The sequence below is a fragment of the Carcharodon carcharias genome, chromosome 21 (assembly GCF_017639515.1).
Source record: "Carcharodon carcharias isolate sCarCar2 chromosome 21, sCarCar2.pri, whole genome shotgun sequence".
Classification (NCBI taxonomy): Eukaryota; Metazoa; Chordata; class Chondrichthyes; order Lamniformes; family Lamnidae; genus Carcharodon; species Carcharodon carcharias.
In genome coordinates, this window is record NC_054487.1 from 69590943 (window position 1) to 69615490 (window position 24548).

The 24548-nt window shown below is 40.7% G+C and overlaps 1 protein-coding gene across 3 annotated transcripts in view; it reads left to right on the forward strand.

The window, feature by feature from the left end:
- ptprb (protein tyrosine phosphatase receptor type b) overlaps positions 1-24548 on the forward strand; it is a 103657-nt gene that overhangs the window by 38806 nt on the left and 40303 nt on the right. For all 3 annotated transcript variants that reach the window (XM_041216117.1, XM_041216118.1, XM_041216119.1), the window contains 8 exons: positions 855-1118; positions 4529-4798; positions 12045-12305; positions 13742-14008; positions 17042-17305; positions 18779-19042; positions 21002-21259; positions 22129-22392. In XM_041216117.1, the coding sequence (XP_041072051.1) occupies positions 855-1118; positions 4529-4798; positions 12045-12305; positions 13742-14008; positions 17042-17305; positions 18779-19042; positions 21002-21259; positions 22129-22392 (2112 nt within the window). The remainder of the gene's footprint in view (positions 1-854; positions 1119-4528; positions 4799-12044; positions 12306-13741; positions 14009-17041; positions 17306-18778; positions 19043-21001; positions 21260-22128; positions 22393-24548) is intronic.

A 24548-nucleotide genomic window follows, 5' to 3' on the forward strand; every position in this document is an offset into this window, starting at 1 on the left:
CAGCTGTATCATCTGATGGTCAGCAAGCAGACCCCGGAATTATACCGCTGACTGCACCTGCCTCTGAACTCGCCGGAATTTCAAATAAATGCTGGGTTCGAAACCATTTTGTGTCCTGTACGAGAGATTCCTGTGCTCATAGCCACATAGCAATTTCATAGGTTGTAAGATTAAATCTTTGTCACTATATTCGAGTAGGATGTATAGAAAAAGATTCTCTATCTGATAACATTGGTGTCCAGCCCTTAACCTGTTCAATTTACTTCCCTGTTACTGCGTTGACAAATTATGCAGAAACAACCGCTTTCCCTTTAAAATAGCAAACTTGAAAACTCAACTTAATGAAGAGGAAATTGCGAAATATTCTTGCTGTCTCTCTCTTGCGTAGGTGATGAATGCAATATCTGGCTTAGCAGCAGCCTTTAGTAAATTTTACTTTAATAATAAAATAATATTAAAATGTTTAAATATTAAATATTTAATAAAATAATAAAATTTTAATAGTTAGCCTCTTTTTCTGAGGATTTTTAGGCTGGTAGCTAACCATGTATGGGGAAGGATTTGGTATAGTTCATATGGAATAATAGGAGTTTATTAAAGCCCTCTCCACATTTGTCATCATTGTCAATAAAAGTTAATTCAAAGTAAATGAACTTAAATGATTGCATATTTACCTTCATATGCATTAACAGAATAGGCATTGGGGAATACTGTAATCTTCACATATTTCCACGAATGAGCAAGAAATCTTACTTGATAATTATTTGTTCTTCCTCACTCTGTGTACAGTGGGCATCTTCCCATCACTTTATTTGATCTATGGTAACAGCAATGAGTTATTTTCCTTCTTTCAGTTCCAGGAGAGGTTACATCTGTGATCGTGTCAAATAACAGCAGCCTGGATAGCCTCCTGGTTTCCTGGAAGAGAGCTGAGGGAGATGTAGATTCATATGATGTTACACTGTCTTATCAGGGATCAGTGAAAGAAACCAAGAGTTTGCAGTCAAGTATATCAGAGACTATCTTTCGAGGGTTAACTCCAGGGCGGTTGTATAACATTACAATCAAAACCATCAGAGGAGAGCTGCAGGCAGTAGCTGCGAGCAGTGGCAGAACTGGTAAGATCCACACATGATTGAAGTAACTATAATGACCTTGTAACAGAATCTTCCTTACATCATTTGCTATCTGTAATAAAATATTTGCTTTTCAGTGGGGTTTTTATTATCATTCATTGAAGATGTAGGCATCACTGACCAGGCCAGCATTTATTACAGGTCCCTAGATTTCATTCAGAAAGTGGTGGTAGGCCTTCCTTTTGAACCACTGCAGTGCATGATGAATGTACTTCCACAGTGCTGATTGGTAGGGAGTCCCAGGATTTGGACACAGCGGCAATGAGAGAACAGTAATATACCTTTAAGTTGGACTGGTGTATGACTTGGAGAGCATGGCCCCATAGGCCTGCTGCTCTTATCCTTATAGATGATGGAGGGTGAGGGTTTGGGAAATTCTGCCAAAGAAGCCACGGTGACTTGCTGCTGTGCATCCTTTAGATAGCGCACAGACTTTTGTTGATGGTAAAGGCAGCCAATGTTTAAACTGGTAGGAGGGGTCTGATCAAGTGGATTGCTTTGTCCTGGTTGATGTTGAGCTTCTTCTTTTGGATGCATCTATCCCAGGTAAATTTTTCACCGCACGCCTGACTTGCATTCTATAAGATGGAGTGACTTTAGGGAGTCAGAAGGTGAGCCATTTGCTGCAGAATGCTTGATATTTGACCTGCTCTAATAGTCACAGGATTTATGTTGCTGGTCTAGTTGAATTTCTGGTTAATGGTGACTACCCCACAGGATATTTTTAAGGATTGGGGTTTCGGCAATAGGATTGCCATAAAATATCAAATGTAAATCGTCCTGACTGGTATGACTTGGCATCAGTCCAATGCATTGAGATTCATTCATTGTTTAATTAAATAATAATGCGCTGTATTTCAAGATAATCCAATGAGGCATCAAGTACTGCAGCAAGAGTCCTTCAGGTTTCGAGTAGAATTGAAGGCTGGATTCAAGTACTTAAATGCCACTTTGCTCTGGATGATTTAATGTGAAGTTTATGCACTGATCATTAATTTTATCAATAACTATCTGCAAAGATATTTTTTAAATTCATAGTAGTGATGTCAAAGTCACAGAATCACAGATCTGCACTGTACTGATAACTATCTGCAAAGATATTTCTTAAATTCATAATAGTGATGTCAAAGTCACAGAATCACGGATCTGCACGGTACTGATAACTATCTGCAAAGATATTTCTTAAATTCATAATAGTGATGTCAAAGTGATTAATTCTGAGCAAGGCTCAGCATGTATCAATGACTGGGAGTATACCAGCTGTCAGTGCAAAATCAGACAAAACATTCAATACAAGCATCCCATAAAACTAGAAAATTAACAAACTAAAATGTTTTCTAGGCAGTAATCAAATCTCAGGGGGATTTGAAAATTAGAAAAGTCTTGTAATTTTTAACATATCAATCAAACTCCTTAATTATATTGGAGATGAAATCTGAAACTCAAGTAGAAAATGCTGCAGATTCACAACATTTAAAAGAGAAGAATTCAGGTGGCATTTTTCACCATAAACCAAGTTAGACCTGCTATCTTGTAATCACTTGTAAGAAACCATTATTCCCTATTCAATGACTATGTTTATTGTGTAATAACATGGGTAAAAAAGAAAAATGGCTTGCATTTTTATAAAGCCTTTGATTTCCTTGGGATGTCGCAAAGCACTTTACAACCGATGAGGTGCTTTGAGGTGTAGTCACTGTTGTAATGTAGGGAAGAGCAGAAGTCAATTTGAGGATAGAAGGGCTGCACAAACAGCAATGAGATAAATGACTAGATAATCTGCCTTAGTCGCATTGGTTGAGAGAGAAAAATATAGAGGTACACTAGGGGATCTGCCTTGCTCTTTGTTCAAAAGTGCCACAGGACATTTTACTTTTATCTGAGATGTGAGGCAAGGCCTCGATTTAACATCTCATCTAAAAGACAGCTTCTCCAACATGCACTTCCTTAGTATTGTACTGCAATGTCAGCTTAGAGTATGTGCCGAACCTCAGAAGTGAAGCTTGAATCTACAACTTTCTGATTCAAAGTCAAGAGTACTGCCATTGAGTCCTGGCCTACACCTTATATATTCACTGTATCACTAAAACCATATTTTTCCTGTTATGGTTTGAGTATGATGTAATTTGCCATTAAGTTGAGTGCATAGGAAATTTTGTTCATTTGGGCTTTTAATTTCCAACCAACTTAAATTTAGAGAACAAAAACAGAATTACTTGGAAAAACTCAGCAGGTCTGGCAGCATCGGCGGAGAAGAAAAGAGTTGACGTTTCGAGTCGTCATGACCCTTCGACAGAACTTGAGTTCGAGTCCAGGAAAGAGCTGAAATATAAGCTGGTTTAAGGTGTGTGTGTGGGGGGCGGAGAGATAGAGAGACAGAGAGGTGGGGGGGGTGGTGTGGTTGTAGGGACAAACAAGCAGTGATAGACACTGCTGTGATATCACTGCTTGTTTGTCCCTACAACCACACCTCCCCCCCCACCTCTCTGTCTCTCTATCTCTCCGCCCCCCACACACACACCTTAAACCAGCTTATATTTCAGCTCTTTCCTGGACTCGAACTCAAGTTCTGTCGAAGGGTCATGACGACTCGAAACGTCAACTCTTTTCTTCTCCGCCGATGCTGCCAGACCTGCTGAGTTTTTCCAAGTAATTCTGTTTTTGTTTTGGATTTCCAGCATCCGCAGTTTTTTTGTTTTTAAATTTAGAGAAGTTTGAAAAAGTATGAGACCCACAGCATCTGGGCACAGAAAAGTTAAGTTGGTATTTTGTTCATAACTTCTACACCTGTAATGTTAATCTGAAGGATTTATATCTGAAATATTAAACTGCTTGCCCCCTTTACACTTAGTGACTGATGATCTGTGTATTTCAAATATTTTTGTTTAGTATTTGTAATTTTTATTATTTGTGAGAAAGGACAATTTATTTGGCAATTATGAAAGCCATATTTGAATGTCAGCTTGCTTCATTTGGTGATCATGAGTTCCATTCCCACTACTGGACTTGAGCTCAGCATTTCAGATTGGTATGTTTGGGCAGTAGTGAGGGAGTGCTGCAGAGCCCTTTAGATGAAAAGTCACTAATGAAGAGTAGGCAGTTCTCAAAGTTTCCTGGCTATATGTTATCTCAGAAAACATCACCAAAGTACAGATTCTGGCCATTCACATGTCAATTATGGGATCTTATTGTGCATAAATTGGCTGGCTGCCATATTTGCCTACGTGACAACAGTGACTAAACTTCAATGCTTTAAGACATCTTGAGGAAATGATAAGGCACAATATAAAACTAACTCCTTAACCTTACTTTTGTTAAAAAAAAAGGAAATGTATTTATCTAATTGCTGATTGTTAAATGAAATTAAATTGTACACAAATTGTTTATTCTAGTTCCCAATCACGTCTCAAACTTGGTAATGGCAAGCAATGGTTCAACAAGATCTCTGAGAATGAGCTGGCTGCCCCCTACTGGAGACTGGGAGAGTTACTGGATTCAATTGTTCAACCACTCCTCTGTTGTGCTGAATGTGTCAGTGGAGAAGCATATCAGAGAATATGAGATCAAGGATGTAGGACTCATCCCAGGACGACTATACAAGGCTGCAGTTATTGTGAAGAGTGGAAAATTACAAAACAAGGCATACTGCAATGGGAGAACTGGTAAGAAACACATGACAAACAGATTGTTCAGAAAGCTTTACCCGAATATTGACTTATATCAAGTTTACAGGAATAGGCCATTTAGGTCATCTCGTCTATGCTGACATTCCTGCTTTACATATGCCTCCTCCCACTCTCTCACCCCATCAGCACATCCTTCTATTCATTTCTTCCTCATGTACTTATCTAGCTCCCCCTTAAATGCATCTATGCTATTTGCCTGAGCTACTCTTTGTGGTAGTGCATTCTATATTCTTGCTACACTCTGTTTAAAGAAGTTTCCCTTAATTCCCTTCAGTATCCATTATATTTGTGATTCTTGACTAGTGGAAACATTTTTTCTATGTCTACCATAGCAAGCGCTTTCGTTATCTTAAAATCTTTTATCATGTCACCCCTCAGTCTTTTATAGAAAAGAACCCAACATGCCCAACTTTTCCTGATTGGTATATTCTCTTAGTTCTGGTATCGTCCTTGTGAATTTATTTGTACCATCTCCAATATCTTTACATGCATTTTGCAATATGGAGAGTCGATCTGTGCACAGTATTCCAACTGTGGTCTAACCAAGATTTGATGCAAGTTTAACATAACTTCCCTGCTTTTCAATTTCTATACCTCTAGAAATGAATCCCAATGTTAGGATTGCTTTATTACAAAGGCCTCATTATCCTGCGTGCTACTTTTAGTGATTTTTGTATCTGTACCCCATGATCACTTTTCTCCTCTACCCCATTCTGATTCTTATTGCCTAAGCAGTATACGGCCTCCTTATTCTTCCAAACAAAATTCACCACCTCACACTTATTTATATTGAAATGCATTTGCCATTTACCTGCTATTCTGCCAGCTTATTAATGTTTTTATGCACTTTTTTGCATTCTTCCTTTATATTAACTTACCTCCCAATTTGATATTGTCCACAAATTTTTAAATTGTACTTCCAATTCCAAGTTGAAGTGATTGATGTAAATTGTGAATAACAATGATCCCAGCACTGATTCCCATGAAACATTACTCCTTACCTTTTGCCAGTCTTAGTAGCAATCTTTAGACCCTACGTTCTGTTTTATAAAAGCTAACATGCAGGTACAGCAAGCAATAAAGAAGGCGAATGGTATGTTGGCCTTTATTACAAGAGGATTTGAGTATAGGAGTAAAGATGTCTAATTGCAATTACATAGAGCCTTGGTGAGACTGTACCTGGAGCATTGTGTACAGTTTTGGTCTCCTTACCGAAGGAAAGGAATACTTGCCTTAGAGGGAGTGCAATGAAGGTTCACCAAACTAATTCCTGGGATGACGGGATTGTCCTACAAGGAAAGAGTAAATTGACTGGGCCATTATTCTCTGGGGTTTAGAAGAATGAGACATGATCTTATTCAAACATACAAAATTCTTACGTGGCTCGACAGGGTAGATGCAGGAAGGATGTTTCTCCTGGCTAGAGGTTCTAGAACCAAGGGACACAGTCTCAGAATAAGAAGCAGACCATTTAAGACTGAGTTGAGAAGGAATTTCTTCACTCAGTAGGTGATGAATCTTTGGAATTCTCTGTCCCAGAAGGCTGTGGAGGCTCAATTGTTGAGTGTGTTCAAGACTGAGATCAATAGATTTCTAAATATTAAAAGCATCAGGGAATATGGGGATAGTGCAGGAAAATGGTGTTGAAGTAGAAGATCAGCCTTGATCTCACTGAATGGCAGAGCAGGTTCAAAGGGCTGAATGGCCTCCTCCTGCTCTTATTTCTTATATTCTTATGTTTTGTAGCCAGATTGCTACTTGTACCATGATTCTGAATTTTCTAACCTTAGTCACTGGTCTATTGTGTGGCACCCTATTGAAGGCCTCTTGAAATTATAATATATTACAACCACTATATTACCCTTCTCTATGCTCTCTCTTAATTCTTCAAAGAATACAATAAGGTTGGTCAAGCATGACTTCCCCTTTTGGGGTCTGTGCTAGCTACTCTTTTCAGTCTTTAGATGTGTGTCTTCTACATTTTTTGAGTAAATATTCCATTATTTTTCTTACCACAACACTAAGCTAATTGGTCTTTAGATCCTTGGACTTATTCTATTTCATTTTTGAAATACAGGAACATTATATGTAAGAATGCCTCAATTAACCCTTCCCTAACTTCTTTTAATATGCACAAATGCAATCCATTCAGACCAGGGATTTACCTTCCTAAATTTGATTAGTTTATCAATTATCTCCCTTATTTCTAACTTAAGTGTCTTTTTAGATTTATTCTAATATCATGCCCACTTAGTTACCCTGGTAAACACTGAAGCAAATTAAAGTCAATATTTATGGCATTTTCTGTCATTACCTGTGAGTTTATCTTGTCCATCCTTTAGTGGCTCTATCCCCATGTGGATTTTTTTTCTCTTATTTGTGGTGGAATTTAATGTAGGCGTTGGGGATCTCGTCCACCGTTGCCTCTTTTTGGGAAGCCCTTCTTCATTCAGCCACTTAACTGGGCAGCTAATCAAAGGCCAGCAGCTCTTCATTGCTCAGCAGTACCACTGGGGAGGCAGTGGCTGCTGCTGGTAATGCACCCACCCAAAGACTAGGGTCACCGAGGGACCCAGACCACAGATGAATGATGCTGGGAGGTTGATTGTGGGCTGGTGGTCACAGGGAAGAAGGGGAGGGGTCAGCAGCAAGGGCAAGGGAATGGCTTTCAGTGGGCTCCCCTTTCTCAATGCTGGGTCACTCAATCAGGCACTTTGCGACTTTAAAAACGGGAACTACCTCCATCCCAGAAGCCTGCAGGCTTCCTGCATGGACAGTGCCTTGCCTGTTGCAGGGTGAAAACCAATGATGGTGAAGTGAGGCCTTTAAGCCTTTGGTGGGAAGGCCATCCACAAGCTTTCTTGCTGTAGACTTAACTGGAGCAGAGGGAGGAAGGTGACAGGGTCCCCACCCACCACCCTGCTGCCTGAATAAATGCCCCCCACCCCACCACCAAGCTCGCTACAGTAGAGAGCATTACATTCTGGCCTATGTGTTTATACAATGCTTTAGTACTTTTATAATATTTATTGGTAATTTAATGTTGTAACTTTGCATTCCTAATTGTTCTTTTTGGCTTCTTTCCTAGCCTTTACATTTTGACATTTGTCATCCTTTCTTTATTGCTGATGCACTTACTGCATGCCTTTTCATTTGTTTCAATTTTAACCTTATCTCTTTATTCATCAACAGTCTTTAATCACTGGCCAGTTTGTTCTTGTCTTTAGCAGAATATATCTCTCCTAAACTCTATTAATCAGCATGCAAAATATTTCTCACTACAATTCTATCCCTTCAACTCTCAATTTTTTTCCGGGTATAGCTTCTGCTGTTCAATTCTTGTGACTGAACATTAATTTTTATCCAATCTAATATTTTGACCTTTGTCTTACCTATGATTTTCTCAAACATTATTTTCACACCTTATGAAGTTATGGTCACTATTGCCTAGATTATCCCCTAAGTTTACTTCTCTTGCCTACTCTGGTTTATTTCCCATTACTAGTTGCAGTATTGATGTCTCTCTTGTTGGGCTTCATTTGCACTTGGTAGTAAAGGAGTACTAAATACAATGTAAAAACTCCATTCCCTTTTTTTCACTTGCTAGCTCTTCCTGACAATTTATTTGGGGTAACTAAAATGTAATATTTTGCATTTTTTAAAATTCATTCATGGGATTTGGGCATCACTGGCTAAACCAGTACTCATTGCCCATCCCTAATTGCCCTTGAGAAGGTGGTGGTGAGCTGCCTTTTTGAACCACGTGTTGTAGGAGTACCTACAGTTCTGATAGGGAAGGGAATTCAGGACTTTGATAGAGTGACAATGAAGGAACTGCAATATAGTCCAAGTCATTCACCAAGGCTCCTTAGACAGCATCGTCCAAACCCACAACTACTACCATCTAGAAGGACAAGGGCAGTAGACATATGGGAACACCACCACTTAGACTTTCCCCTCAAAGCCACTCACCATTCTGACTTGGAAATATACCGCTGTTCCTTCACTGTCGCTGGGTCAAAATCCTGGAACTCTCCCCCTAACAGCACTTTGGGTGTACCTACACCACATGGCCTGCAGCAGTTCAAAAAGGCAGCTCACCACAACCTTATCAAAGACAATTAGGAATGGGTAATAAATGCTGGCCAAGCCAGCGATGCTCACACCCCATGAAACAATAAAAAAAATAGTCCGGATGATGTGTGGCTTGGAGGGGAACTTGCAGGTGGTGGTGTTCCCATGTATCTGCTGCCCTTGTTCTTCTAGGTGGTAAAGGTCCTGGGTTTGGAAGGTGCTGCCAAAGGATCCTTGGTAAATTGCTGCAGTGCATCTTGTGCATGGTAGCCACTGCTGTCACTGTGTATCAGTGGTGGATGGAGTGAATGTTGAATGTGGTGGATGGGGTACCAATCAAGTGGACTGCTTTTACTTGGATGGTGTCTGGCTTCTTGGGTGTTGTTGGAGCTGCACTCATCCAGGCAAGCATTCCATCACACTCCTGACTTGAGCCTTGTAGACGGTGGACAGGTTTGGAGAGTCAGGAGGTGAGTCACTCTTCACAGAATTCCCAGCCTCTGACCTGTTCTTGTAGCCACAGTAATTATATGGCTAGTCCAGTTCAGTTTCTGGTCAATGGTAACCCCAGGATGTTGATAGTGGGGATTCAATGATGGTAATGTCATTGAATGTCCAGTGGAGATGTTCAGGTTCTCTCTTGTTGGAGATGGTCATTGCCTGGTACTTGTGTGGCACGAATGTTACTTGCCACTTATCAGCCCAAGTCTGAATATTGTCCAAGTCATGCTGCTTGTGGACATGGACTGCTTCAGTATCTGAGGAATCACAAATAATGCTGCACATTGTGCAATCATCAGCGAACATACCCACTTCTGACCTTATGATAGAGGAATGGTCATTGATGAAACAGCTGAAGATGGTTTGGCCTAGAACACTCTGAGGAACTCCTGCAGTGATGGCCTGGAACTGAGATGACTGACCTCCAACAACCACAGTCGATTGCCTTTGTGCCAGGCATGACTCCTACAATTGGAGAGTTTTCCCCCGATTCCCATTGACTTCAATTTTGCTAGGGTTCCTTGATGCCGCACTCGGTCAAATGCTGCCTTGATGTCACCTTGATGACCTCACCTCTTGAGTTCTGCTCTTTTGTCCATGTTTGTACCAAAGCTGTAATGAGGTCAGGAGCTAAGTGGCCCTGTTGGAACCCAAACTGAGCTTCAGTGAGTAGGTTATTGCTGAGTAAGTATCACATGATAGCACTGTTGACAACACCTTCCATCATTTTGCTGATCGAGAGTAGACTGATGGAGCTGTAATTGTCCAGGTTGGATTTGTCCTGCTTTTTTTGGACAGGATATACCTGGTGCTTTTTCAAACTTGTTGATTTATGTAAAATATCTATTTATATAATAACATTGGTTTTATCAGATAAAAGTTATCTGCCTCAAAATTATTCCATGGAATGTCAAATGTACCAACATGTAAAACATTCACCTTAAATATCTCTCTCTATTTTTGTAGAACTATTAACCTATTTAAATTAAAATAGCTGAGAAAAAAGTTTCAGATAAACGATTTGAGTGTGATGCTTAGAGCCAGATGCCAGATCTGGTATTGGTTGAGAACTTGAGTCAGCCATAAGGTACCTCCTTGGCATCATTTGCATCATTCACTCTCTTAGGTCGTTGGCGGGTCTTACTTTGTATAGGAGTTAGCTCACACTGGCCTCTGCCTACTTGTACAATTGCATAACCTGGAGGTGTAACAGCAATCTCCTTGTGTGAACAGGACCATGTCCTTTGTATGCACGTCTTTTTTAATCTAACAACAGACTGAGTTAACAGTAGCTGCGGAAGGATTAGTTCAAACCATCAAACCAGTTTATTCTTCGGTTGGCTGAACACACTGAGCAACGGATCAAATAGTACAACTTAGATTTGCAAAATAATACAAAATAAGTGCAGTATTAACCTCACTTCAGCAGGTATTCTTAAACAGAATAATCCTTCTGCATCCTACAACCCAGAGCAGTACCAGTCTCCCTATAGTCCCATTTCTACCTGCCTGGTCCCATTCTCCCCTGCCTTCCCATTCTCCCCGTAGTCCCACTCTCCCTGCATTCCCATTCTTCCCTCCATTCCCACTCTTCCCAGCGGCCCCACTCTCCCTGCATTATGTCCTTTGAAGACTTTGCCTGTGCAGTGATCTGTTTCCAAAATCCCTATTGCCTTCTTGATGTTTGTGTTCTGTTCCTAATAAGTTGTCTAAAAACTTTTTCCTCTCTTAGACCAAGAAAGATCAAAGGCTTTTCCAACACAATGGTGAGAGATACTTTGCTGAACACCCAGACAAAACTAACAAATCTTTTATTGTTTAATGCCTGGGAAATAAAACTTTCAATTCACATTTTCTCTACCTTTGATCTAGCTGCCTCTTTTTTAAAACTCATGAAAATACACATTGCTTTAAAAAATTCAGTATTAAAAGTGGCTTTTTCCCAACTCTTTTCTGTGGGGAAAATAGTCACAAAATCCAGAAAGAAGAAAAACTTTAGGTGACTTTAAAATGTTTGAGGGTTAATTTTTCACAAGGCAAAAGTGTTAGAAATGGAACATTTGTTAAATTTTGCACAGTTCCAATATCTATCATTCTTAGATTGGGGACAGTAGATTAGATACCAATTAAGTTCACTTCATACTATCCCAAAAATATGGCTTTGTACCAATTTCAGAAAAGAACCCCCACCTTGCTGCGTGAATCTGACACTTCCTAAACTAATTTCACTGTGGTTTAGTGCAATTTAAGACGTCTGCAATAAATGCACGGATGGTGCTGTATTCTGGTGCCGACTAGGAACTCGACTGAAACTAAATTCAAGATTATTCCCATCACAGCCCCACACACAACCAAATAGCTTGAACCTGAAAAATATTTTCGCAGCAAAGGTAAAAATTCAGAGAATCTAGGCAGGTTTCAAGCGTTCCAATTTCATTCATTCAACAGGATGGCATGGTGAGAGCCTGGATATGTTAGAAATAGAATTTAAGCTGAAAATAGTGTTCCAAGCAGAGTCTCTTATGATTAATTTCTCTAATGTACAGCACTCGGCTGCTTCAAACTGCACCGCCTGGTCTAGTTCAGTTTAAGTTACAGTGCAATTGTGATCCATAATCATTAAACTTTTCTCACTTCTACTGCACAGCGCCTCAGGCAGTCCTTCATCTACGGATAAAACATACAGATGAATCTACACTCAGCGTCTCGTGGGCAACCCCAGTGACTGAACTTGAAAGTTACTTTATATCATTAAAGGACACAGAAAGAACAAGAATGAATAAAAGTCTAGCAAAGGATGCCAAAGAGTGCACATTTTCAAGCCTGGTGCCTGGACGGAAGTTCACAGTTACTGTAACCACCATCAGCGGTGACTTAAGAAAATCTGCTTCAGTCGAAGGAAGGACAGGTAAAGTGGAATTAGTGCTGTGTCATTGTCCCTTGACATTTTTTTTTAAATGGTGTTAGTTTTTAAAATGTAACTCTGATCCAAAAGATCATTGTCCCTTGACATTTTTTTTTAAATGGTGTTAGTTTTTAAAATGTAACTCTGATCCAAAAGATCATCGACAGATGAAGAATTTCATCTGCTTGTGTTATGTTACTGTTATATTTCTAAGAAGAGCAGGGGAATTGGCCCCATATACAGGCCAATATTTATCCTTCATACAACGTTACTAAAACAGATTATCTGGTCATTATCGCATTGCTGTTTGTGGGACCTTGCTCTGCGCAAATTGACTGCTACATTCCCTGCATTACAATAGCGACTACACTTCAAAAGCCTTCCTTGATCTTGAAGTGCTTTGGGATCATGAAAGGCGCTTTATAAATGCAAGCTTTTCTTTTCCTTATTGTCACACTTTTCATGCAGACTTTCATAACTAACAAAACTATTGCAAGCTATGAGCGGACACATTCTGGATACATCAGCAGGCAGCCAGTGAAATAATAGTAAGTGTGACATTTCAGCAAAGTGGGTGAAACAGTATGGCCAGAATTTTTCTGTCGGCGAGTTGGGGGTGGGGCCCGCTCGCCGATGGGAAAATGATGTCGGGAGGAACCCCTGATGTCATCCCGCCCCATTTAAATATTCAGGAAGGCAGGCGGACAGCGAAATCAGCTGTCCGCCCGCTGACCTGTCAATGGCCAATTGAGGCCATTGACAGGATAATTAAGCTAATTAAAGGCCCTGACTGTCCAAGCTTAAGGTTGGCGGACAGTCCAGGAGCCCTGGCGGGCTTCTGACAAAACATAAAACCTCATCCACTGGCGGGATGAAGTTTCATGTCTGTTTAAAAAATCTTAAAGTGATATTTATTAACATGTCCTATCTCGTGTGACATTGTCACATGAGGGGGGCATGTTAATAATTTTTTTATTTTGCTATTTTTGATGTTTTTTAAACTTTCACCGATCTCCCTGAGACAGCACTTAGTCTCAGGGAGCAGTGTGCTCTTTGACAGTTGGGGAATCCCTCCCCCCCCCCCCACCCCCGGCACAGGAAGCACATAACGCTTTCCGTCAGGCAGCCCGCTGGGTAGACCTTAATTGGCCCGCCCACTCAAAATGGCGACGGGGCCCATTTTGGTGGCGGAATTCGGCTGCCCGCTGAACGGGTGGGGCCCGTCCACCCATTGAGGGCTAAATTGTGCCCAATGTTTTATCTCCTACAAAATCCCTGTGATTAGGACAGGCCTTTGTTTTTAAATATCTATGGTTCCTTTGTGATCTGCTTCAATTTTATGATTACTTCAGAAGAGCTTTCATGATCTACAACAGACAAAAATAAGCGAGGGCAATGCTGCTTTCAGTTTATTTTGTAACATTGCTTTTTTTTTTCAGTGCCAGCTCAGGTGTCTAACCTCCATGTGACCAACCAAGGGACAACCAACAGCTTACACACCAGCTGGACCAGAGCCATTGGAGACATTGACAGTTACCAAATCCACCTCATTCACGAAAACATTGTAATAAAGAATGAAAGTGTTTCGAGTGAAACCAATCAGTATCAGTTTCATTCCCTGAAACCTGGAGGATCATACTCAGTGGTCGTTACCACTGTTAGTGGAGGGATCCCTTCAAGGCAATCATTAGATGAAGAAAGAACAGGTAAGAAAAGAACCATAGCCTAGGAATGACAATAGCTGCCCCCTCCCCCAACCCCGTGACTTAATTATTAAACACAATAGCCAGTGTGAAGCTGAGTCACATGTGCCAGGAAATTTCCAGGTTTCATTTGTTGGGAGACATTGGAGTAGTGGTAATGTGACTGGGCTAATAATCCAGAGGCCCAGGCTCATGCTTTGGGGACATGGGTTCAACTCCCAACACAGCAGCTGGTGGAGTTTAAATTCCATTAATAAAATCTGGATTTGAAAGCTAGTCTCAGGAATGGTAACCATGAGCCAAAAAGCCAACTGTTTGCTAACGTCCTTAGGGAAGGAAATCTACCATCCTTACCTGGTTGCAATGTGTTAACTCTTAGCTGCCCCCTGAAATGGCCTACTAATCCACTCAACAATTGCAGGCCTAAGAATGAATAGTGTAAAATAAGAGTCCTGGAACAGACAGAAGGAGACTGTTTGATCCATCATGGTTCTATGCCAGCTATTCAATTCTTAAAATAATCCCATTCACTGCACTGTGCAGTTTTTCTCTTCAAGTCCTTTTCAGGCAGTGCATTCCAGATCTAACAGCTCCCTGCGTTAAAAAAAGATCCTCCTGTTACTTCTGGTTCTTTTAACCAACCATCTGCGCTGTCTGGCTACTGGCTCTCCTGCCACTGGAAACAGAGGGCTGGATTTTACACTCCTCCCACCAATATGTCTACCTGAGTGCAGGCAGAAGGACAAACAATGGCCATCCAGGAACTTTACAGGCACCCCCACCTTCAAACCCCCTGGCAGGGGACCATAACATTTCTTTTCCTATAAAATTACATAAACAGATTATTACAATTACTTTCACACAGCTTTTTCCCTTTAAAACAGTTGGAGTAATGGTTGAGATAGTGCATCTATCATGTCTGTCAGTGCAGTAAGGGTTACTTGTGACAAAGGTGTGACCATAACTGGGAAGGATGTGCTTTTTCTCTGCTTGCACTGAAATTTTCAGTCCTTGAGGAGATGTATGACTCCACTGGCCACAAAGCCTGTTTTTAGATTTTAAGCGATGGTAGGCTTGTTGTATTATATGATTCCTGCACTACCAAAATTAATTCCTTAAAAGAGGATTAAATAAGTACTGGGGACTCCCCAGGTCTAGGCTTCCATTGGAAGCCAAGCCTGCTGGGAGAACATATCGGAAATGTGATCATTCACTAACTATTCATTAAAAAAAATTGGAAAATCGTGGGTGATGCCCTTCTGGCAGGCGAGGCTTCCTGACAGCAGTACAGGCCCATAAAAATCATTTTTATTGTGTTTTGATTTTCACAAGGTATTTTTGAACAAGGGCTATTGCAATGTTTCTACTGCAATTCACCAGCAGAGGGCAAACAGTAACAGTTGTAAATCTTCATAGAATCATTGAATGATGCAGCATAGAAGGAAGCCATTTGGCCCACCACACCTGTGCTGGCTGTTTGGTAGTGCTATCCAATTAGTCCCATTCCCCTCCTATTTTTCCATTGCATTGCATATTTCCTCTTCAAATCTATATCCAATTTTCTTTTGGAAATTGATGTTAAACCTGCTTCTGCTACACTTTCAGGCAGTGCATTCCAGGTCATCATAACCCACTGTGTATGAAAAAAATATTCTTATTGTCTCCTTTTGCCAATTATCTTAAACCCGTGTGCTCTGGCTTCTGACCTTTTTGCTGCTAGAGACTTTTACTCTCTCAAAATCCTTCCTGATTTTGAACACCGCCATTAAAACTCACATTAACCTTCTTTGCATCATGGTATCATTCTAGCAAATCGACTCTGTACCCTATTTCTAGGCTTTGGCATCCATCCTTCGGCATGTGGTGTCAAAAATTGAAGACACTACTCCAGCTGGAGCCAAGCAGTGATTACTGAGGTTTAGTACAAGCTCTTTGCTTTTGCATTCTAGCCCCCTTGTTTATAAAGTCAAGGATAGCATATGTTTTTTTAACTGCCTTTTCAGCTTGTGTTTCCACCTTCAGACATTTATATTTGTAAAGCTCCAAGTCTCTCTGTTCCTGTAGCCCCTTTGAAGTTGTACCATTTAGCTTATATTGCTACTCTTGCACCTTGGTTCAAGCTGGGATAAGCTGCTTTGCTGGTTAGAAATGGCATATCAATGGAGGGGCAAGTTGCGAGTCAAATTATGGCAAAATCTATCCTCTGCAGTGTGAGTGTCCTTCTGAGTAGTGTGATTCTGGTATGTTCGTGGCCAGTCGCTCCAACAGTGGGAGCTGCTGCCTGACAAACTGCTTCAGCAAAGCTGAAAATCTGTAATTATATGCATTTCAATAAACTATGATGGAAAATTAAAATAAACAAATAAATACTCCATTTCAAAAAACAAAGAATCCCTGTACAAACCCTTTTCTTACCATTCTCAGTGGTTTCCTAGTCTGTTTAAATAGAGTAAGTGAAAGACAACAACTCAGTTTCAGAACTTTTATTTTGCACAAAGAGCAAAGATGCTCTTATGTACTTGCCTCATTTGATTCATGTTCAGTTGTGTCATGGGCAAGTGACCATGACCACCCAACCTCCCTGGCACAGCAATCTCCCTGGCTCACCTGCTGCAGCTCAAAATGCTGAGCTGGCAAGAGTAGCAAAGATCGAAACATGAGGAAGTTGTTTGTCTTAATAGTCCACTGAAATTGGCAGTTTTTTCACTGCGCTGTAGTGACTAATGATCCTAATCATTTTACAATGGTTCAATTATAGTGAGCATAGAGTTTCAAGACAGATTGTTTTAACAGTTCTAAAAAAACATTTTACACTGAATAGTGCACTTAAACCATGTCAAATGAATTTGGATATAATTTAGTAAATTCCTCTTTACTCTTTATCCTAAACATGTACAAATTCTGAAATCCCCAGATACAAATAGCAAGAAAAATAATATAAGAATGCTTTGAATACATTATTCCTAAATAATGGCTTAGCACCGATGAAACAAGATATGCTATTTTTTAACATTTTTCTGCTGTGTCATTGTTCAGTTCCTTCAAGTGTGCCCAGTGTGATGGTGAATAATCATGGCCGCAATGATTACCTTCTGATTTCCTGGCTACCAGCATCTGGCGATGTGGATAGTTATCTTGTGACTCTGTCCCACAATGGAAATGTTGTCCAATCTCACGCAGTCTCCAAAGCCAACTTCGAATTCCCCTTCAGCTCCCTCACCGCTGGAAGGCTGTACAATGTGACTGTAACCACCAGAAGTGGGAAATATGAAAACTATACCCTTATTCAAGAGCGGACACGTAAGTGATTATTTTTATTCTTTGAAATAATGGCAACCAGTAGGTGTGTAAAACATTTTTATATTTTTCACGGTTTACCAGGTTTGGGGGATGGGGGTGTTGGTCAAGCATTAACATTCTATCATGGGCTGTGTTCGACTGTCACTGGTCCAGTTGGAGATGTGCAGCGGGGACTATTTGCAATTCTGTCAGGGTCGACAACCTTATGTGCCCTGCTGCTTAGGTTTTCTCTTTGAGAAGTTGCATTCTAATTTCTACTCTTCACCTGTTTAGCTCTTCCTGATCTTTGTTCAGCATTTTCACATGGCACATGTGGGACCAGGATTTTACTCTGTGGGGTACCACCAGCATGAGTCTGTATGTTGTCATGCCATGGCACAGGGCATCAGATAATAGTCAAATATACCAGCCAAGGTCTTTTTTCACAAGACAGCTTTGTCGCACCCCTAAGGTGACGCCTTCTCTTCTTTCCTCCTCTCTCTGTTCCTTTCAGGTTAAATGTATTCACTATATTGTAAACTGCACTGTCCTTCAGTGTTCATTTTCAACATTAGCTCCTGAAAGTGTAGTTTAATGTATTCTATCACCAATTTTTTTAAAAAGTCTCAGAAGTCTAATAAAATCATTTTGTAACAATATAATTAAACCTACAGCAGTGTTTCTGAATGATACTCCAAATCGGTTGCCAATCAAACTTGGCTAAAGTAAATTAAACCGATCCAAACTGAGAACCCCATTCAACCATATGGCATGAGCTCTCTGCATGCCTTGTGCTTCAAGTGTTACATCATCTCTGTCCTGTTTTTAGTGCAGTCTGTGGTTTACTCAGAAGCTATCACGTTAGAGCTGAACTGTTGAAATATCTGAAAGGGCTTGGTGACTTGTTTTCATCTACCTTTTGCAAACTAACATCTCGACCAAGAGACTGGTTCCCACGGGCAGAATAATTATTTCTTCTGTGAAATTAGGCCCCAAATAAATTGGCAGGCTTTTGACCGTAAAATGTCTTTATTTTCATTTTTAAAAAATTTCCCCATGAGTTTTTATTTAAAAAGAAGTAACGACAAGTGAAAACCATGAAGAAAAATTATAGTTTCCATTTTCCAGACAGAAAAACAGAATGGGGAAAGAAATACCATTTTGTGAAAATTTAGCATTTGACATATTGCCGGATTTTGGAAAATTCCTCAGCCTGATAATGTTAGATGAAAAACAATAATAGTGATGAAGTTGTGAATATAATATTAAAAGTCAATAAAACCCACAAATTAAAATCATTACAATTCAATATATTGTCTAGGCATGCGTTTGACAATTTATGTGGCATTCATATCTACATGTACATCATTCTACTACAACACAAGATGTGATTGAATTACAACACTAATTTTAATCAATTTTAGTTTATAAGCTCAGTCGTTGCTCATCAGCATTTTGACTAAAAGGCCTTGTAACATCATCTGATTTATACAGAACCCTCGGTTGTGCAAAGAATCACAGTCATCAACTCCGGAAGGAGTGACTACCTGAAAGTCTCATGGTTAGATGCATCAGGAGATTTTGACTATTACATAGCAACTATCAAGAACAGTTACAACTTCAGCAAAAGCTTGGAGGTGCCAAAGTCTGAAAACGAATGCATATTCCTCAATCTAATTCCTGGACGGCTTTACAGCATCACTGTCAGCACCAGAAGTGGGAAATATGAATCTCATTACTTTGCCACTGGAAGAACATGTAAGCATGAAATCTGCTACAATAAACAGAAAATTTCAGTTTTAAAGAACATTAAACTCTTCTTTTTAAATGGTAGTAAAATCTTTGCTTCTGGGTGGTTATGATGTAATGTCATTTAAATTAATTCTGGGCAGGACCCGACACGCTGATGTGTAAAATGACGTGTGATGACGTCGGGCATGTGTCCCAATGTCATCGCGCTGTCTCACAATGTTTTGTTCGGCGGGCATGCACCGGAGTCGGCTGTGCACCTGCCAAAATGTAAATGGCCTATTAAGGCCGTTAAAAAAGTAATCATTGTCATTAGTAATGCTGCCCGTCCAACCTTAAAGTTGGAGGACAGGCGAAAAGGCCAAGCGGCCTTCACAATTTTTAGGAAACCTCATCCACCAGCGGGATGAGGTTTCCTAAAGCTTTTATTAATTAAATGAAGAATTTTTCCTAACTATAAAAACATGTCCCATCTCATGTGACACAGCCACATGAGGGGACGTGCTTAAATAAATTTTTCATCCATTTATTCATTAATTACAATAGCAACTCAATCTCCCTGACGCAGTTCCATGCCTCAGGGAAATTGAAGCAGTCTTTTGCGCACATGCACGAAAGAGTGCTGGCTCCGACTCTGTCTCCTCCCCCCACCTGCACAGGTGACGCGGATCGCTACAGCTCACATCTTACGCTGGTCGGGCCTTAATTGGCCAGCCCACGTAAAATGGCGGCGTGGAGCCGATTGCGGGCGGCGATCAGCTTCGTGACAGCCACTGCCCGCTCCCACCAAGCCCGCCCGCTGCCTGAAAAATTCAGGCCTCTGTGTTTGGTGTCAAGCCAAATTCTAATTTTGAAATGGGAGTGCGACGACATATTAACTGTCTCACATTTCTATAGGAAATGTCAGCAGAAAGTTGTCTTTGGATAATGCATTATGTTAAACTACCTGTATCAAAAAGCAATGTTGCAAATAAGGTGTGAGAACCACAAGCAAAACATTTTTTTTTAACCTTGTCTGAGTTCATGACGTACATCTTCACCTATTGTGTAATCTACAATGTTGGATTGGCCACTGCATATTGAGAGTTGCAATCTGACTTTATTTTTGTAAATGTACTTGCCCCTTTTTACACACATTTTAAGAAAATGAATATCTGCTGGGTTGATAACATCCTTATAGAGCACGGAACCAAGACAGTCAAGGTTTTGCTTGATTAAGAACGCAAGAGCATAATAAATAGAAGCAGGTTGGGCCACCCAACCCCTTGAGCCTGCTCTGCCCTACAGTATGATCATGGCTAATCCTCAATTTCAAAACCTCTTTCACGCTTTTGCAGCAAATTAGCCTGTAATGAATTTAGAAATTAGCTTGTACCTCCTTCTAAAAGAAACAAAGGTAATATGTTAAGCTACATGAACATTGTGGAGTAACAACAGAACAGTTGTTAATTCCATTTCATTCCTCCAGTGTAAACATATATTTTCTTCCCCTTTTTAGCATCTCCCCCCCCCACCCCCCACCTTGCTGCACATCATTTATTGCTTGATAGCATGGACCACTGTCCACAGCTTTCAGTTCCCTGATAGCATGGACCACTGTCCACAGCTTCAGTTCCCTGAAAATGCTGTACTTCAGCCAGCCATTAGTTGCAGGAAAATGTCCTGGAGTGAATCACCTTCATGTAGGGAAGTGAAAGGCTTTCCTGATGTGCTTTGTCCAATAGCTTAGTCATGGTTGTAGGCTTATCGCATACAGAGCTGCAGATGTAAACTATGGCATCATACACTGAATCCCTAACCAATTTAGCTCCCCTCTTCCTTGCTAGTCTGACATTGATATTTTGTCTATGCTAGAAATTGATTTCAGAGTGATTTATCCTTCCTTTCATGTACTTGACATGTCTTTGTGTAGCCTGTTGCAGCACTGTTGTTGAACTGTCTGAGGCTAATGTTACTCTGTCTGACTAGTTCCGGCTGCTGTTGGTTCTCTAACCGTGGCTGACAGGAGCACTGATACGCTGAACGTTACTTGGGAAGCAGCTGCTGGTGACGTGGATCGCTATGAGATTCAGCTACTCTTCAATGACATGAATGTTTTCCCTCCAATAACACTCAGCAGCACAGCACATCAGTTTACTTCCTTAACTCCTGGGCGTCTTTACAATATCCTAGTCTCCACGTGGATTGGAAACCTACAACGTGCTGCCTTTATTGAAGGACGTACAAGTAAGAATAACGCGGGCCATTATGTGCAAAGTCTTAAACACACCCAATATATTATGTATAACATAATCTTTAACTGCTATGCAATAATATGTACAGTAATAATACAGTCTAAACTAAGTTTGTCTAATAAAGAAAGTTCAGTTAAGGATACTTATGTAGGGTGAGAATTAACCAAACTTGTTTTTTAAAAATAAAGCAGTAACCTTTAGGACTCAAACCTGCAGCTTTATACTAGGTGCTCAAGTGAAGGGCTCCTATTATTTTGCTATATTGCAACATGGATTAAAGATTATTTTGTACTGCATTCTATAAATGGAATGATTTAACATCTTAAAATACAGAATCCCTTTAAAAATACCTAATACCTATAATAAAATAAATTAAATAATGTAAATATAAATAATGTACAACCATTTCTCAAGTTGCTTTTGTTATTACTAAATAATAAGTATTACGATATATACTTAAGAACGTGCCTGGAAAACAAGGTGCAGAATTTGAAGACAGACATGTCCAGATATTTGAAAATATAGTGAAACAAAATAATCTTACTTAGAAACTAACTACAGCACATGACCATGACATAAAAGCAAAATACTGAGGATGCTGGAAATCTGAAACAAAACCAGAAAATGCTGGAAATACTCAGCAGGTCTGGCAGCATCTGTGGAGAGAGAAACAGAGTTAACATTCTGAGTCAAGGACCTTTCATTAGGAGAAAGGCCCTCAACCTGAAACATTAACTCTGTTTCTCTCTCCACAGGTGCTGCCTGACCTGCTGAGTATTTCCAGCATTTTCTGTTTTTATTTCTTATAGTACATGACTGTATAACTACTGATACTTTCTGTATAAATTTATCTTTCTGCAGTACCCAGTGCAGTTAAAAATGTACACGTTTCAAACAACGGAGTAACCAAGGGCCTGAAGGTGAACTGGTCTCCTGGAGGAGGAGATGTGGACAGCTATACTGTGATCTTATCCCACAAGGGCCATCAGATCTCAGCTCGGCCTATTCCAAAACATCTGCATGAGCATACCTTTTATGATCTAGAAACGGGAGAGTTGTATCATGTATTAGTTCAGTCAAATAGTGGCAGCTTCCACAATAATTCAACAGCATTTGGACGCACTGGTAAGATATTCTGTGATTAATATCGCAAAAAAAACCATTGAATAAGTAGATTGATTCTCTATATTAATAAATGGCACCATCAGTTCATGAATATGCAATTTCTCGTATCTATCCCCTAATTTTTCAAGCCCCAGGGGTAAAGCATAACTCTAAATACCGGGTTAAATTCAGTGGCATACTTGTGTCTGATGTACAGTTGCCTACCCTCCAGATTGCCCTGTAGTCTCCAGGAATTAAAAATTAATTTCCTGGACACTCCGGCCAATAAATCGTAAAAAGATAAAGAAAAAATTCCACTTTTCAAGAAAACTGGACATCTTAAAGTGTCTTACAGCTGATGAGGTACTTTTGAAGTGTAGTCAGGGTTGTAATGTAAGAAACTCAGCAGCCAGTTTGCACACAGCAAATTTCCCCTGAAATCAAGACCCCGGGGAACGGAAGTCATGTCTAGTGAGAGCCACCACAAACAGCAATGTGATAATAATCAAATAATCTGTGGGGTGTTTTTTTTGAGATGTTGATTGAGGAATAAATTTTGGCCTGACTACTCCGCTGCTCTTCAAAATATTGCAATGGGATCTTTTACATCCACCTACCAACAGATAGGGCCTCAGTTTAACATCTTATACAAAAGGTGATGCCTCAGACCTCAGTACTGCACTTGGGGTGTCAGCCTTGCTTTTTGTGTTCAAACTTTGGAGTGGGTCTTGAACCTTTTGTGACTCAAAGGCAAAATTGACACCAACTGAACTATGGCTGACACTTCACAGTGACATCAAATCAAAATCAATTTTTAATTTTTTAAAAAATATTTTTGTTTATTGAGCGTGGGTAAAAGTCTGTTTGACTGACATTCAGGAATTATCCAGTGGGGAAATTAAGAGTCTGTTGACTATCCAACAGGCACAGGGTAGTGGTGCGGCGCTAGACGGGACATATTGGATGGCCAATGGCAGGAGGGAAGAGGTGGGGTGGTTTGAGATGGTCAATGATGAAACCTCGAAGAATACAACCAAACCAGAGTTCGCAACCCTAGTCTGCAGAGAGTGGAATGGCAACCGTTCCCCTACCCCAACATCTCCTCACTGCATCTAGTTAATGCCTCTGGTCAGGCTAATGACCTGTCCATTTAAAAAAGGGCCTTCCTAATGGAACAACAAAGGTAAAGCATGGGAGAAAGAGAAGGAAGGGGGAAAGCGCATGGAAAATGAGTAATCAAACTCACAATTAGTGGAATATCTTCCAAACACATGAAAATTGGGGACCAGCAGTGGAAAATCTGGTGGGAACCTTGGGCACCTATTTGCCTGGATGATTCATTTTTCAGGGAGAGGCCTTTAAATGGGTGCACAGAAGTCCTGTCCAAAACAGGCAGGAGGCTGTTTAAATATGAAAATTATCAGCTGTGGGAAGCCATTTGAAACTTTCATGGAAAAATGGGCAGGGCATTCAAAGCGCCTGCTAGTTCCAGATTTTCCAGGAATTGATCAACCTAATCATCTGTCCTTTAAAGTTACCACTGACATCTTCTCAGTAAAGATAAGGGATGGACTCGTGTTGAGGTGTCGGGGGTCTCGCCTGCCAGCTGGAGAGTCAGCAAGAGGCCCACGCTGCCTCTTTTCAGGAAGACCCGCCAAAGCACAAACCAATCAGGCAGTGACAAGGTTAGTGGCGGGCGTTCCCCTGTAATCAAGACCCCAGTAGAGAGAGCTGCCGGCCAATCAGAGGCCAGCAGCTCTTGTGCCAGGGAAATGGTGTCTGCTGCAGGAAAAACTACCAGAATCCCAAAATCGCAAAGCGACCCAGGCCACAAATAAAAATTTGAGGCGTGCGGTTTCGCAGGGATACAGGGTATATGGGGGTTGGTGGCAAAGACAAGGGGAGTAGCTCTCAGTGGGCCCCTCTTCCCAATGTCGGGTCCCTCAATGAGGCACAGAGTGCCTCTGTCACTGCACTCCCCCCCCAGCTCACACTAAGCCCTACCTCCCAACCAGCTCCGTGCAGGAGCTGACCGATTTTCTATCTTGTAAGCTGCCATGAAGTGCCCATTTGACACCACCAACTCACCAGCAAAATTAAGAAGGGGTCCAAAACCAAAAATGGTTTGGGCATTTTGACTGCAGGCTTGATTGAACTGTGAACATGGGTACCTGTTT